Source organism: Mytilus galloprovincialis, chromosome 2, assembly GCF_965363235.1.
Source record: "Mytilus galloprovincialis chromosome 2, xbMytGall1.hap1.1, whole genome shotgun sequence".
In the NCBI taxonomy this organism is placed as follows: Eukaryota; Metazoa; Mollusca; class Bivalvia; order Mytilida; family Mytilidae; genus Mytilus; species Mytilus galloprovincialis.
In genome coordinates, this window is record NC_134839.1 from 68514056 (window position 1) to 68527805 (window position 13750).

General features: G+C 31.1%; 1 protein-coding gene across 2 annotated transcripts in view; it reads right to left on the minus strand.

Moving 5' to 3' along the window:
* Positions 1–12711: 12711 nt before the first annotated feature.
* LOC143062380 (uncharacterized) overlaps positions 12712–13750 on the minus strand; it is a 32346-nt gene continuing 31307 nt past the window's right edge. For both annotated transcript variants that reach the window (XM_076234088.1, XM_076234090.1), the window contains exon 5: positions 12712–13020. In XM_076234088.1, the coding sequence (XP_076090203.1) occupies positions 12798–13020 (223 nt within the window). In that variant the 3' untranslated portion in view covers positions 12712–12797. The remainder of the gene's footprint in view (positions 13021–13750) is intronic.

The following is a 13750-nucleotide window of genomic DNA, read 5'->3' on the forward strand; positions in this document are numbered from 1 at the left end:
TGAGTCATTGTGGTCTCTTGTGGCGAGTTGTCTCATTGGCAATCATACCACATCTTCTTTTTTATATATGTTGATTGTTATCTCTGTTCTACTAATTATTTTTGCATAACTGTTGTAGTTCTGTGTTTGCTATACGACTTCATTGTATTGTTCCATGTTTACTGTCATTATTGTCGACCTATAAATATTATTTTGTTATGGCATTATATTTGCTATTGAAATAGAATATTCATTCATTCATTTATTCATTCAATTATTTTTTTCGAAAATAAGTAACTATTTTAATCAAATCAAAGTGATTGAAACAAACCACATTTCAATACTTCCCCATCAAATATTCATTAGTTCTGTGTCGAGGCGATACAAAGTTTCTTCATGCTTAATGTATATTCCTTTGCATGTTTGCATGTTTATAGTTATGGTGTATTGATATCTCTTTTACAAAGTGTTTCTTTTATAATCTGTAAGTTTATCAATATTTGTTTATTGTCTATGATTTTACAAGTTTCCTAATGTGCTTTATAGTTGTTTAGGTGTTTGCATTATCACACTATTTCAAATAAACTTGTCGAGCAAATCATGACATCATTTGTTATATTTCTTTGCGTTTTATAGTCTTTAATGGATCACCGCCTGCATATATTCTTTGATGCAAGATCAGTTACCGGAACACACATCTAGGAAAGAATTGACCGCTAATTAGTGCTTATCACGAAATAAGAATTAATCTTTTGTTCCGTGTTTATTACATGTACCTAAATTTACTTTCAAAACCAACATCAATAATCATACATTGAAATTTAGCTGATACTTTTTTGTATGTTTTGTCTCCATTTAGTTACGTTTATATTTTGTTCCTCAATTTCACAATTTTATGACGTCAATTAATACATCATTACACTATTGCCTTAATGTATAAATCAATCAGTATACGTATAAAAAGTTATCAAAGGTACCAGGATTATAATTTATTACGCCAGACGCGCGTTTCGTCTACATAAGACTCATCAGTGACGCTCCTATCAAAATATTTATAAAGCCAAACAAGTACAAAGTTGAAGAGCATTGAGGATCCAAAATTCCAAAAAGTTGTGCCAAATACGGCTAAGGTAATCCATGCCTGGGATAAGAAAATCCTTAGTTTTTCGAAAAATTCAAAGTTTTGTAAACAGGAAATTTATAAAAATGACCACATTATTGATATTCATGTCAACACCGAAGTGTTGACTACTGGGCTGGTGATACCCTCGGGGACGAAACGTCCACCAGCAGTGGCATCGACCCAGTGGTGTAAAAAGTTATCAAAGGTACCAGGATTATAATTTAGTACGCCAGACGCGCGTTTCGTCTACATAAGACTCATCAGTGACGCTCATATCAAAATATTTATAAAGCCAAACAAGTACAAAGTTGAAGAGCATTGAGGATCCAAAATTCCAAAAAGTTGTGCCAAATACGGCTAAGGTAATCCATGCCTGGGATAAGAAAATCCTTAGTTTTTCGAAAAATTCAAAGTTTTGTAAACAGGAAATTTATAAAAATGACCACATTATTGATATTCATGTCAACACCGAAGTGTTGACTACTGGGCTGGTGATACCCTCGGGGACGAAACGCCCACCAGCAGTGGCATCGACCCAGTGGTGTAAAAAGTTATCAAAGGTACCAGGAATATAATTTAGTACGCCAGACGCGCGTTTCGTCTACATAAGACTCATCAGTGACGCTCATATATAAGGATGGATTTATTAAAGAATTTACTTCAAACAAACAATCGAAATTAATAGGTTCGGTTAAATAAAACCAAAACGAATATAATACCAACTCAATTCAATCAAAATCATCATTGTATTATAGTATGGTTTAAAATTATTATACTAGTATATATTATAGTTTGGCCTCTTATGTTTTAATACCAATACACCAACTTGCACCAGGTATATATAGTATAATAAACATGCTCATAAAACTGAAGACATCTTTTATGCATACTATATGATTTACAAATTAATACTGATTTATACCTTTTACTGATAAGATGACATTTGTATTTGTATGCGAATGGAAAACCAACCCAGTTGTCAGCACTTTTGTACTGCATTGAAGTTTCATAATGTTAATTTTCAGTAAAAGTGTTCATAAAATGTTAAATAATCAGAACTGTAAGATTTGTTTACCCCCACGTAAACTTTTTCTGAGTCGTGTAATGCACAACTATTCAGATTGTTTTATCAATAATATTCAACTTAATATTTGATTTGTACTTTTTTTATTCGAGTGTTACCGATGAAGAAAAACAACGCCCATCTGGCGTACAAAACTATAAGCTTGATATCTTTGATGTAAGTATTTACAGTCACTGGGTCGATGCCACTGCTGTTGGGCGTTTCCTCGAGGGCGTTTCATCCCCGAATGATTAACGAGACGATTAGAACATACCCATCCCTTCTCGTCCAATAAAAAGTCAGTTTTTGCCCTCTAATTTTCATATTTCATAGTTTTCCATGCTCTATGAAATGCTAGACATGAATGACTTTTCATTGTCAGTTAATTATGAAAGTGAACTCGTAATAGCTGCACTAGCAAAGTGTACAATCCCTTAAGGCATTTTTCTTGGGAAAATAGCCGACTGATTAAAGCTGAAAGAGCAAAGATTAAAATAAAAACTTTTTGAATTTTGCAAAATTTCATGCATTTTCTAATGGTACACATATATAGAATAAACAACAAAAAAATTGTAATGATAAATAAAATGATATTTATTTAATTTATATACCTTACATTTGAGGGAATTATTTTCTTTTTCTTTCAAAAAAACACAATGCCAGACTGCTGATATATAAAGCAAAAGATTGTTTTCGGGGAAACACAATACATTTAAATTTATCAATAAAAAGTAAGCATTTAATGTTGAAGGGTCTGAATTCAAATATTCATACAGAGAGTTTTATATTTATAAAAAAATCAAATTTCAAAAAGCGGATTTATATAACATTGTGTTGCTTTTTAAAACAAAAAAAATCTAAAGATATATAAGTATTAACTTTTACCTGAACCAGAAGAAAAACAATTTATCCTTCACAATCTATGTCAGTGCTATTTCATTTCATCCATTGAAAAGATCATTACCTATGTTTTATATTTAGTTCATTATAAAAAGTGAACTCTTATTTAGGTTTGAATATTACAATGGGAAAGGATAGTTTTGTAAGGTCACTCGAAAGTGTGAATATGTTCTAAATTGGTCAGACAATACTTGGTCATGTTTTATGAAGATTTCAGCCCTCGGCTTCGCCTTGGGCTTAAATCTTCATAAACATGACCAAGTATTGTCTAACCTATAATAATACCATGGCAAATTTAACCAATTCTAAATAAATGCTATTCTTATTTGTACTTTATTTAAACAATAATTAATATGGACAACAAAACACACGTTTGTATTGAACTGCAATATGTACATTTTCATATGCATTTGTTATTAAGTGTATTTCATAGCATATATGTATATACCTGCAAATCAAAATGCCGATACACATTTTTCATAGAAATAAGTTATACTAGTGAGCGACAAAATGTAATCGCAATACTACATTCAAATTATATATTGAATGGTAATTTCGTTTTTGGGTAACACACATTTGCTATTAATAGAAGAGTGCCACAACATAGAAAACTAAAGACTAAGCAACACGAACACCACCTAAAACTGGGGTTGATCTCAGGTGTTCCGGAAGAGTAAGCAGATCCTGCTTTACATATGACACCCGTCGTGTTGCTCATGTTATTACAAACGCAGTAAATAGTCTAATTCGGTAAGTATTTACAGTCTTCCGTTGTTGTTGTTGTTTTTTTTTTTGTGTTTGTGTTTTTTATAGTAGTTTTTTTATCATTATTTAGCTGTATATGTAATATAAATTGGAAGAATGAAGTAATAATTGGACTGGCGATATTTTGGAATTAGGGATTTGACCACGTGCATGCATTTCTTCCGACAACGAAAACTCGTCTGTTTCTGATGGAGCATACATGTGTTAAGATTTTCTTTAACTATATCAGAACAGTAATTCAAAATTCAGCTTGTCATAGACCATTACAAAAAGATGAATTGATGGGTGGTCATGACCCACGTAAGTTCCCTTCAAAATATCTCGAATATAAAGGAATATCTTTTTTAATACTTGTTATCTTTTCATTGATTAATATAAAAACAAAAAATCCAAATGCCTCTATCCAAAAGCAATTTAGTCCGCAATTGACAAATTTCATGTCGTGTTCCTAAAGAACATAATATAAAAAATATATAAAAATGGACATTGTTGACAGTAGCAAGAAAATTAATTATTGATTAGACTTTATGATACAATTAACTACTTATCCCAAATAATGTCCGACCCAATAACCCTATGTTATAATTAACTACTTATTCTCATTTATGTTCAGCTAAATACTGATGACCAAATCAATTTGTGAGAGAATTTTCCTCTTCTAGTTTGAATTGTAAATGGATATCAATTGGATCGCTGTAATAATAAAATTACTTTATATCATTTGTTTTGTAAATAGTTATCAAAAGTACCAGGATTATAATTTTATACGCCAGACGCGCGTTTCGTCTACATAAGACTCATCAGTGACGCTCAGATCAAAATAGTTAAAAAGCCAAATAAATACAAAGTTGAAGAGCATTGAGGATCAAAAATTCCTAAAAGTTGTGTCAAATATGGCTAAGGTAATCTACTCCTGGGATAAGAAAATTCCTAGTTTTTCGAAAAATTCAAAGTTTTGTAAACAGAAAATTTATAAAATGACCATATAATTGATATTCATGTCAACACCGAAGTGCGGACTACTGGGCTGGTGATACCCTCGGGGACGAAACGTCCACCAGCAGTGGCATCGACCCAGTGGTGTAAATAGTTATCAAAAGTACCAGGATTATAATTTTATACGCCAGACGCCAAACTAAAACGTTTAAATATAAACATGTTTCTTGTTTAGGAGAATAAAATTGTCATCGTATCAAGGTGTTGCTGCTCAATAGCATTTTGTTTTATATTTCCGGAAACTTGCTACGAGCATCCTGTAGCGTTACAATAAACAGCCAGACAATAAGTCATATTGTTTAATCATAGCTGAAATCTTTATTGTTGCAAACGTTTTCCCTTGTTCCTTTCTCATACAGCTTTCATGGAAAATAAAGATCAATTGATTAACGTTTAAAATGTATTATTTCAAATAAACTTAAATCAAAGCCACGTATGACATCTAAATAGATTATATCGTCTTCGTGGTAGTACTATCTGATCTTAGATATGCACCCAGAGTGTCCGTAGGGCCTACTTTTGCAGGAATTACGTCAAACTTTAAATCGTCCGAGTCTAGAAAAGCAGATAATATATTTAACAGATCTCATCAAAGATGTGCTAACAAAACCAAAAACCACAATACTTGTCTAAGCGCTTTCTAGATAACAAACTACTAGTATCAAAATAACATGACAGTCTTTGAACAAAGTGGTATGTTTAGGATCTATTGGTTCAAGTGAAAAAACAAAAGTATGAAAAGGAGTCTTCAATATATACTGTCGAACATGTAATATGTAAAGCATAAATTGTATTTTTCAACTATTTCTTTCAAAATATATATTATGATAATTATAGAACTTCACTTGAAAGTAGTAAATACAAAGGTAAATAACAGGTACAAAAACAATTTTTCTTTTTGGAATCTGTGTTATTTAACGCTATAACCATGACAACTAATGCCACCATAATATTTGACATATAAGGAACATATCGATGACAAAAAAATGAAAATGAACTTAGGTGAACAACAAATACTTAACTAAGAAATGTCTCGGTATTGGAAAGGCAGAGTTTTATCAAGGAATAACAGGAGGTTTGATTCTAATTTACCAGAAACACCAAGTAAACATTTACCCGATAATGACTGGGTTTTAAACATCAGTACATGTATAACTATTTTGCTTCGGAAACATTAACATTTCTTTCTGACTGTACAATCTGTAAAGAGGGTATCTACATCTACATTGGTAATCTGTGAAGATAAGGTTGAATCATCACACGAATATGCACATTAACACATTTTACAGGTATATAATTGTCTTAAACAAGTGTAGGCCAGATCGATAACTTTTTTCCGAGGGAATCTTTGTTTTGAACTAGTGGTCATATATGTTTTTTAAAAAATCGGTGCTATGTACACACCGTACTCACGTGAAGCAAGAATTCTTAATTATACATGTCTACGCAAGAAAGGAAGATTTACTATTCGGAAGCTAAAATTATAACATTTGTCACACAGATTTGTGTTGAAGCGTCTTTTGTTGTCTGTTGATAGTTCCGGATCTAGTAAGTTATGAAGCAGTTTCTGTGTTTTTAAGCAGTGTTATTATTTTTTTCTTTTGCTCACTTGGAAAGATGAAACTAGGGAAATGAGCAAGATTGATGACTTAAAAAATCGGGATATAGTATTTAAGAGTGAGAAGGATAAAACAAAGAAGCCAAGACCAATAAGTGTTCCAACGAAGTATTTGTATTAAAAACGTAGAGACAAGTTCTTAAAAACACAGGTAATAGATGCTAATTACAATCTGTACTCACGTGAATGTATTAAGAAGTAAAGTGAAAAAAATGCTGCTTATATTTTAACTATTTAAATAAAGAACATCTTCTGGGATGTTCTTATCCCAGGCAGATAACCTTAGGGGTATCAGGCACATTTTCTTTGAATTTTTGGCCCAAATGCTCTTCAACTTTGTACTTGTTTTGGATTTTGAACGTTTTTGATCTAAGGGTGCGCCTGGCGTATTTAATTATAAAAATGGGACCTTTTGATAGCTATTATTTGTGCGTTTATCTGTCCTATATGTTCTATTTATTTGCATTGTAGTCCTGTTATGCAATGTTGTCATTTTAATTTTTATTTAACATTGCCATAAAAGCGGGAAGTTTGACTAGCCTAAAAACCTGGTTCAACCCACCAATTTGTTCCTTTAAAATGTTCTGTATCAAATCAGGAAAATGTCCATTGTTTTGGTGATGTATTTCTGTTGTGTCGTAGTTGTAACACGGATTTGTTTTTTTTTCAATCGATTTATGAATTTTGAACAGCGGTATACTACTGTTGCCTTTATTTATGATTCTATCAAAATGTTAGAATTAAAAACAGTAATCTTAAAGATATAGAAGTTGACTTGTGTAAGAAACATAAGATAAGCATCCTTTATTCTAAATACCATTTAAGCGTTGTTTTTTTTTTTATTATAAGAGACAGTTAAACACATGACATCCCACCAAAAGTGGCATTTTGCAGGAATTTGAACGCTTGCAAGTCACACCAATATTGAACATCCTTGAAACTGTAGCTGCTGCCCTTAACATCTGAAAATGTGAATTAATTCAGGTGACAGTCAGATCTGCTATTAATCTGTTAAAGGTTACTGAGGCTTTTTATAATTAAATTTTATAACTGAAAAATTATATTTTTTTCATCAATTTGTTGTATGTATATGAAAAAATGTCAAGTTCTAATACTGTGGTTACTTTTATATAAGTGGTACCAATTTTCATGGATTGAGGAAAAGTTGCATTTTCTGTGGATATTTGATTTTTATGGTTTTGCCAAAGACTGCATACTGGCCTATATAAAGTTTGTTGTTCGTTGAACACTTTAATTCTTGGTTTACCAGTACCCACGAAAACAACGAAAATTGGTATCCCTTGAATAATAATGAATCCACACTACACAATTGTATGCAAAATTACTGAATATTCTAAAAATAATATATATATTTCCAGAGCAGATCTGACGTTTGACAACATATGAACACAGAATATAGTATCGAATTCATAACAGTGTGGCTATGGACATTGATTGGCGCACTTTAATATCCCATTGACTGGGACAGATTAGGTGAACGTTCGTCTATAACGCCCATTGCTCACGACGTCCTTAATATAAACATTTAAACCGTGGGGTCACCAAAGGTTCTCAACGCCTATATAAAATAATTGGAAATACTAATCAGGAATTTGTGTTTTGATTTATATTGATTAATTAAACGTCCTTTACTTGTGTTTTTGTTATGTTTCGACAATCAATTTTCATAATAAGATATCGCAAAGCCATGTTCTTTCAGAAAAAAGAATGACTTACTGAATGCATGTATTGATTGATTATCTTTTTCGGATTTAACAATTGCGATTGTCGAGTTATGTAATCTTTTAACTTTTATCTGGTCTAATTTTATTTTAGAACGAATGCATAATCCACCTTCAAAAGTTGTGCAAATACGAAACATAAAGACAAAATATACTTCTGCCCTGTCTTTTTCGTACTTGAAAGTTATTGGATAGTAAGAAAGCTATTTGGATTAAACCTTGTGAAATTTGCATGCATTTACGTTATTGTATTGGCAAAATGTATCATTTGGTGTATATAGGAAACTTAAACCGTTCTGCTATACTGCTACTATACTTGTGAAAAACACTTGGCAACAGAAACGCATTCATCTTATCTATATAAAAAAATCGACCCATTTACATAGAAATGGACGTCTTCGTGCATTTGTGATCGCAAATAAAGTATGTTCCGGACCTTATGAGTATTTGGACCATATTAGTATACCCTTATGGTCATGATATATGCGTATGGTCCAAATACTCATATGGTCCGGAACACATACATGATATTCTGTGCGTTGTCGGTCGTCTATTATTTTTTTTCTTTTGTTGATGGATTTGACGTCTTTCTGTGAGTGATTATTTGTTCATGACTTAAAACTTACTTGCAAATAATTTAAAAACAAGACTTGATTTATAAAAATGTCCAAACAAACCATGATTTTTTTTAAACATACATCACATCCATTGCAAAAGGCTAAAATTCGCCTGGTCTTTAATTTCAACTAAGTGAGTTGACTAAATTAATGTTGCGGACCATTTTCCAATTTCCATGCGGTATCCCTATTTTTTTCTCGCTCATCTTTTATGTTTGTTTTTTTTTCATTCTATAACAGTGTGTATTTTGCTAATGGTCGAAGGCCATACGGGGACCTATAGCTTGATAACGCCTGTTGGTCCCTGGAAAGAATGTGTCTGATTGCCTATCACACTTCATATTCTTATTTTAACATGCAGTTATATCTATGATAAGAATGAAAATTGAATTGTCATTGAGACAAAAACCCAACCAAAGAGCAAAAAAAAAAAAAAGAAAAAAAAAAAAGCCCAAGGCAACATGTAGATCTTTCGTATCAAGGGAATTGCTATAAATATATTTATTTCAGGTTAATAGTATTAGGCCATACTCAGTTATAAAATAGATCTTGTCGTCAACTTTTGCAACCAGCTTCTATGTTTCTATAATGCACTGTTCATCTTTTTTGGGCTTCGACTTTTCCATTGGACAGACAATTTTGTTTTCGACTGTTTTAAAAAGATGCATTTTTTTTAAAAAATCATACAAGTAAGGAGTCTCTGGCCTTTGGTAGTGTTGTATGTTAATTAATGTTTGTTTATTTATTTGTTTAGGAAATAAGTATGACGTACATTTTCACTGAACTAGGACACTTTTTATAATAGTTTTTCGATATCGCTCGGGCAAAAATAATCACGAATATAATGCCGACCCATGTTAAAACTACAATAAAGTATAGTTTGCATCAATTATTTCTTGAACCTACCATTTTTTTGTCTGTGTTGGATTTGTGTGGCATTGAAAAAAACGGGTATAAACTACACAGTGCAGCTTCCAACAAGAATACAAGATTTATTGATTTTCAAAATGCGACCAAAATTAAAAATTTGCTCGCAGCGGAAAAAATTCAACAGTTTGATTTTCATTGAAATAAAATAATTGTTATGATTTACACACCGTTACTTTTTCCAATATAAATATTCGAACTATTTTGTTTGTTGTTTCCTTTATAAATTTACATCATTTTTAAAAAGACCACGCGTCTTCGATATTTAGAAGACTATAAAAGCGATGTTCATTATCTTTCTTCTGCTGTAAGTTTAATTTAGTTATTTTGTGTCATAATTGCCATCTCGTATGTTTTAAATTTGAATAAAGAAGATTCAGGTTGTCTTATACGTCAATGATACACACAAAAAAAAAAACGTTAACAAATAAAATAAGGTGCAACATTCAATCTCCATGAAAAGAATACATCACATGGATGTAATTTTTGTAAGAAAAATACCAATTTCGTGAGAAGTTGTGTGTTGGACTTGAAGAGCCAAGGCAAACTGACAAATATCTGAATGAACGAATCGATTTATGGTATATAAAAAAAACAAAGCCCACATGGTTAGCATTGAATAAATACATGTAGAAGGCCACTCTTAAATGATCACAACGTAGAAGTTTTTGTTCTCTTAATCAATAAGATATTTTCTGAAATAACGCGGGTCCCTATTAACTTAAAAGTTTTTTTGTTTTTTTTTTACCATGAATAAACTTTTTTTTTTTATTATTATTTATTGATATCATCTCTGGACATTAATATTCTTAAAAGCGAAACTGTTGTAAGTGATGGTATAACAATTATTTAAAATAAATTCCTTAAATGATATGTGAAAAGAAAGTTTCATTTTATGTATCAAAATGTGTAACAAATGATTATTTAAATCCCCACTTGAAGGCCTCCGATAGACTGAGTGAGCATAAAATCATCGCCCACGACAAACAAGTTAAAGGTAAACTTTTCAGTACAATTACTAATAAACGTTTTACTGTCGACCACACTGTTATGAATTTCGTTCTATATAACACATAATTAGAGGAAGAAAAGGGACCATCAGTCAAAAAGACAGTTAGTAAGAATAATTTACAAAGATCTTACAGAATTTCTTGGATATTAATTTTGGCAAAACCATAAAAATCAATGTCTTCCAGCATTACCGAACTGAACAAAGAAATAACACGACGGGTGCCGTTTACGGTGCAGGAAATGCTTTCCTTTCCGGAGCACCTGATTTCACTCCCGATTTTTAGTGAAGTTCGTGTTGTTTCTTATTTATTACATTTTTAAAACTGTTGATGTAAATGTCCTTTGGTTTTGTGGGTCTTTGTTTACTCCTTGGTTTTGATTGTTATTGTCTTCTTCTTGGCTATATTAGAATTATAAATACATGATTTATTTGCCGCTTCGAAGGGCTAACTGGGATATAAACTCGTCTTAGGTTGGAAGTAAACCCTGTACTCAGGAGATAGACGTTTGCATAAACTCCAGTCAAATTTCAATGCCAATTGCAGGAGAGTGGAACGCTCTCTCTGTCTTTGCGTAAATCACATTTGTAATACATACAACGCTTCAAGGGTTCGTTGATAACGTTATACAAGAGAAAAATACAGCTTCATAATATGCAATTTTTGCAAGTTTCAGGGTGAAAACTTGATACCCACCCTCCAGGTCAACCAATTTTTTCGGACACGCCGATTTGACACATTTTAATGTTTGTTATCGTTCTGAATAGGCCATTACTGTTTGTAATTGAATACTTATTAAATATCTATAACCAAATATATCTCATTTGTGTATGAGAGGCCAAATAAAAAGCAGTTAATTCCCTGACATCGTCTTTCTTCTTAGTTTGGGCATCACAAGTTTGTTGTTTGCATTTAAACATTCACACTTTGAATTTCCAAGTTAAAGAACATCAATTATATTAAAAAAATGGGTTTTCATTTTTGATTGAGTAGAAGTAAGTCATTTTGATAGATTTTTTGTGGAGTAATTTGCACTATTTATATGTAATGATGCTTTTAAGAACACAAATACATATTGGGAATCTAATGGAGTGAGAGAAGAAACTCTATTCATAATCTCACGTTGATATTCCAAAAGAACATAAAACTTTAATGTTGTTCGTTATTGTTTGTCTGTATGTGTTAATTCAAAAACAAATTCAAATCGGAAGATTCCTTCTCAAGTGGCAAAACAAAAGCTCAAACACATGAAACGAATGAAAAACAATTGTTATATGTTTTACTTCGTGCATGCATTTTTGGCGATTCTGATCACTGAAAAATTAATAGGAAATTCCTATAAAAAAGCGTATGCTTTTATATTGAATTGCCTAGTGAACTGTAAATTATTTTTAAATAATACGACATATTTACATAAAGGAAAAGTATCTTAATATAATCATGAATTTAAGACAGGTGTTTTATAATATTTGGGGTTTCTGGAAGGTAGATGCTGCAAAATGATTATAGACTCATTAAATGTTTTAAATTATTCTACTCTGTATTAAAGATCTCACACCAAAATACTAGTTGAAAAGTTTCTACGTCTTCTATTTGTACATCTGAAAAATTTCTGATCGCCTAATTATTTGACGTATACATACTTTTTTTATTAGTTATAATTATTCCTAAGGTTTTGTATAAATTATAGATTAGAATCGTGATATATTGATTGTTTGGCAAACGAATTTCTTATGGTTGTATCATTGAAAATGTTCAAGTGTCGCCTCAAAGATTATAATAATTTGTTTTTAAACAAGTCATCACAAACACTGCTTAACTGTCATTTTGTCTACAAAAACATGTTTATTATATTCACCCCAACCCCAAAAAAGTCAATCAGTTTGATGAAATAAAGTGTAATATTATATACATCATGGCTAAAAAAATATGTTTGACTTGTCAATTTCAAGTAAAATTGAACAAAGCATATAAAAGAAATAAATCATTTATTAAATGAATAAGTACAAATGCAATGATTAGTGTCACAGCTTTGGTTTGATTTACTTCGAAACATTTTAGTTCTTGCAAGAGTTACTCCTTTTGTCGCAAACCGGAAATCTTTCACAGCAGTCAGCATTTCTTGTGCATGGATAACCGTACCAGCAGTCGATGCAACGTTTTGCGCTAGGATCACAAATATTGTGTTTTCTACAGCAATCGTTTGTTGAAGAACATGGACGCCTGTAACACCACATGTTGGGTAGTTTCATCCATGGCTTGTCACGATTTTGACTATAACTGAAACAAAAACAAAACAAGAAATATAAATTACTGTCATCAAATTAATCGTGACCTGTAATAAAATGTACATATGTCATGCACAGTATAATTGTAAGAAGTGCCTATGAAGACCATGAGTAATGCAAAACTTTTTGATATTGAAAAAAAAAATACATCCGAATAAAAAAAACGTAAATATTCATTAACATTCTGAGTACATGTATAAACATTTACTACTTTATGAATAACACGATTTAATATGAATAAAAATTTGATATACGTCTATGAACCAGTAACGTAAAAACTTTACACAGTTCAAGAATTTATACACGTAATTTGATAGTTCATCTATAAAACAACAAATATTTTAAAGTAAAAAGATAGATTTATAAGAAAAATAAGACTACAAATATGTCTATAGTTATAAGAAAATGAAAAACTGAATCAAGAATTCACATGAAAGAAACAGCAACATGCAAAACTCAAAAATTCTTATTGCATTATTTGGATAATTCTTCGTATAATCATTTTTTTCTACAGTAACTCAAAAACTCTTCAGCAATATATGCTTTCACTGATAGATTTTAGTCCTGGTATCTATGATGAGTTTATATGCAACTTAATTGAATTAACATTTGTATATATGTTGATTTGCAAAAAAAAATAAAAAATAATCAAGTTATTCTAAAAAACATCTTTCTTTTGTGTAACGATGCATTTCACAGATTCTATTATATTCTATGTTTCC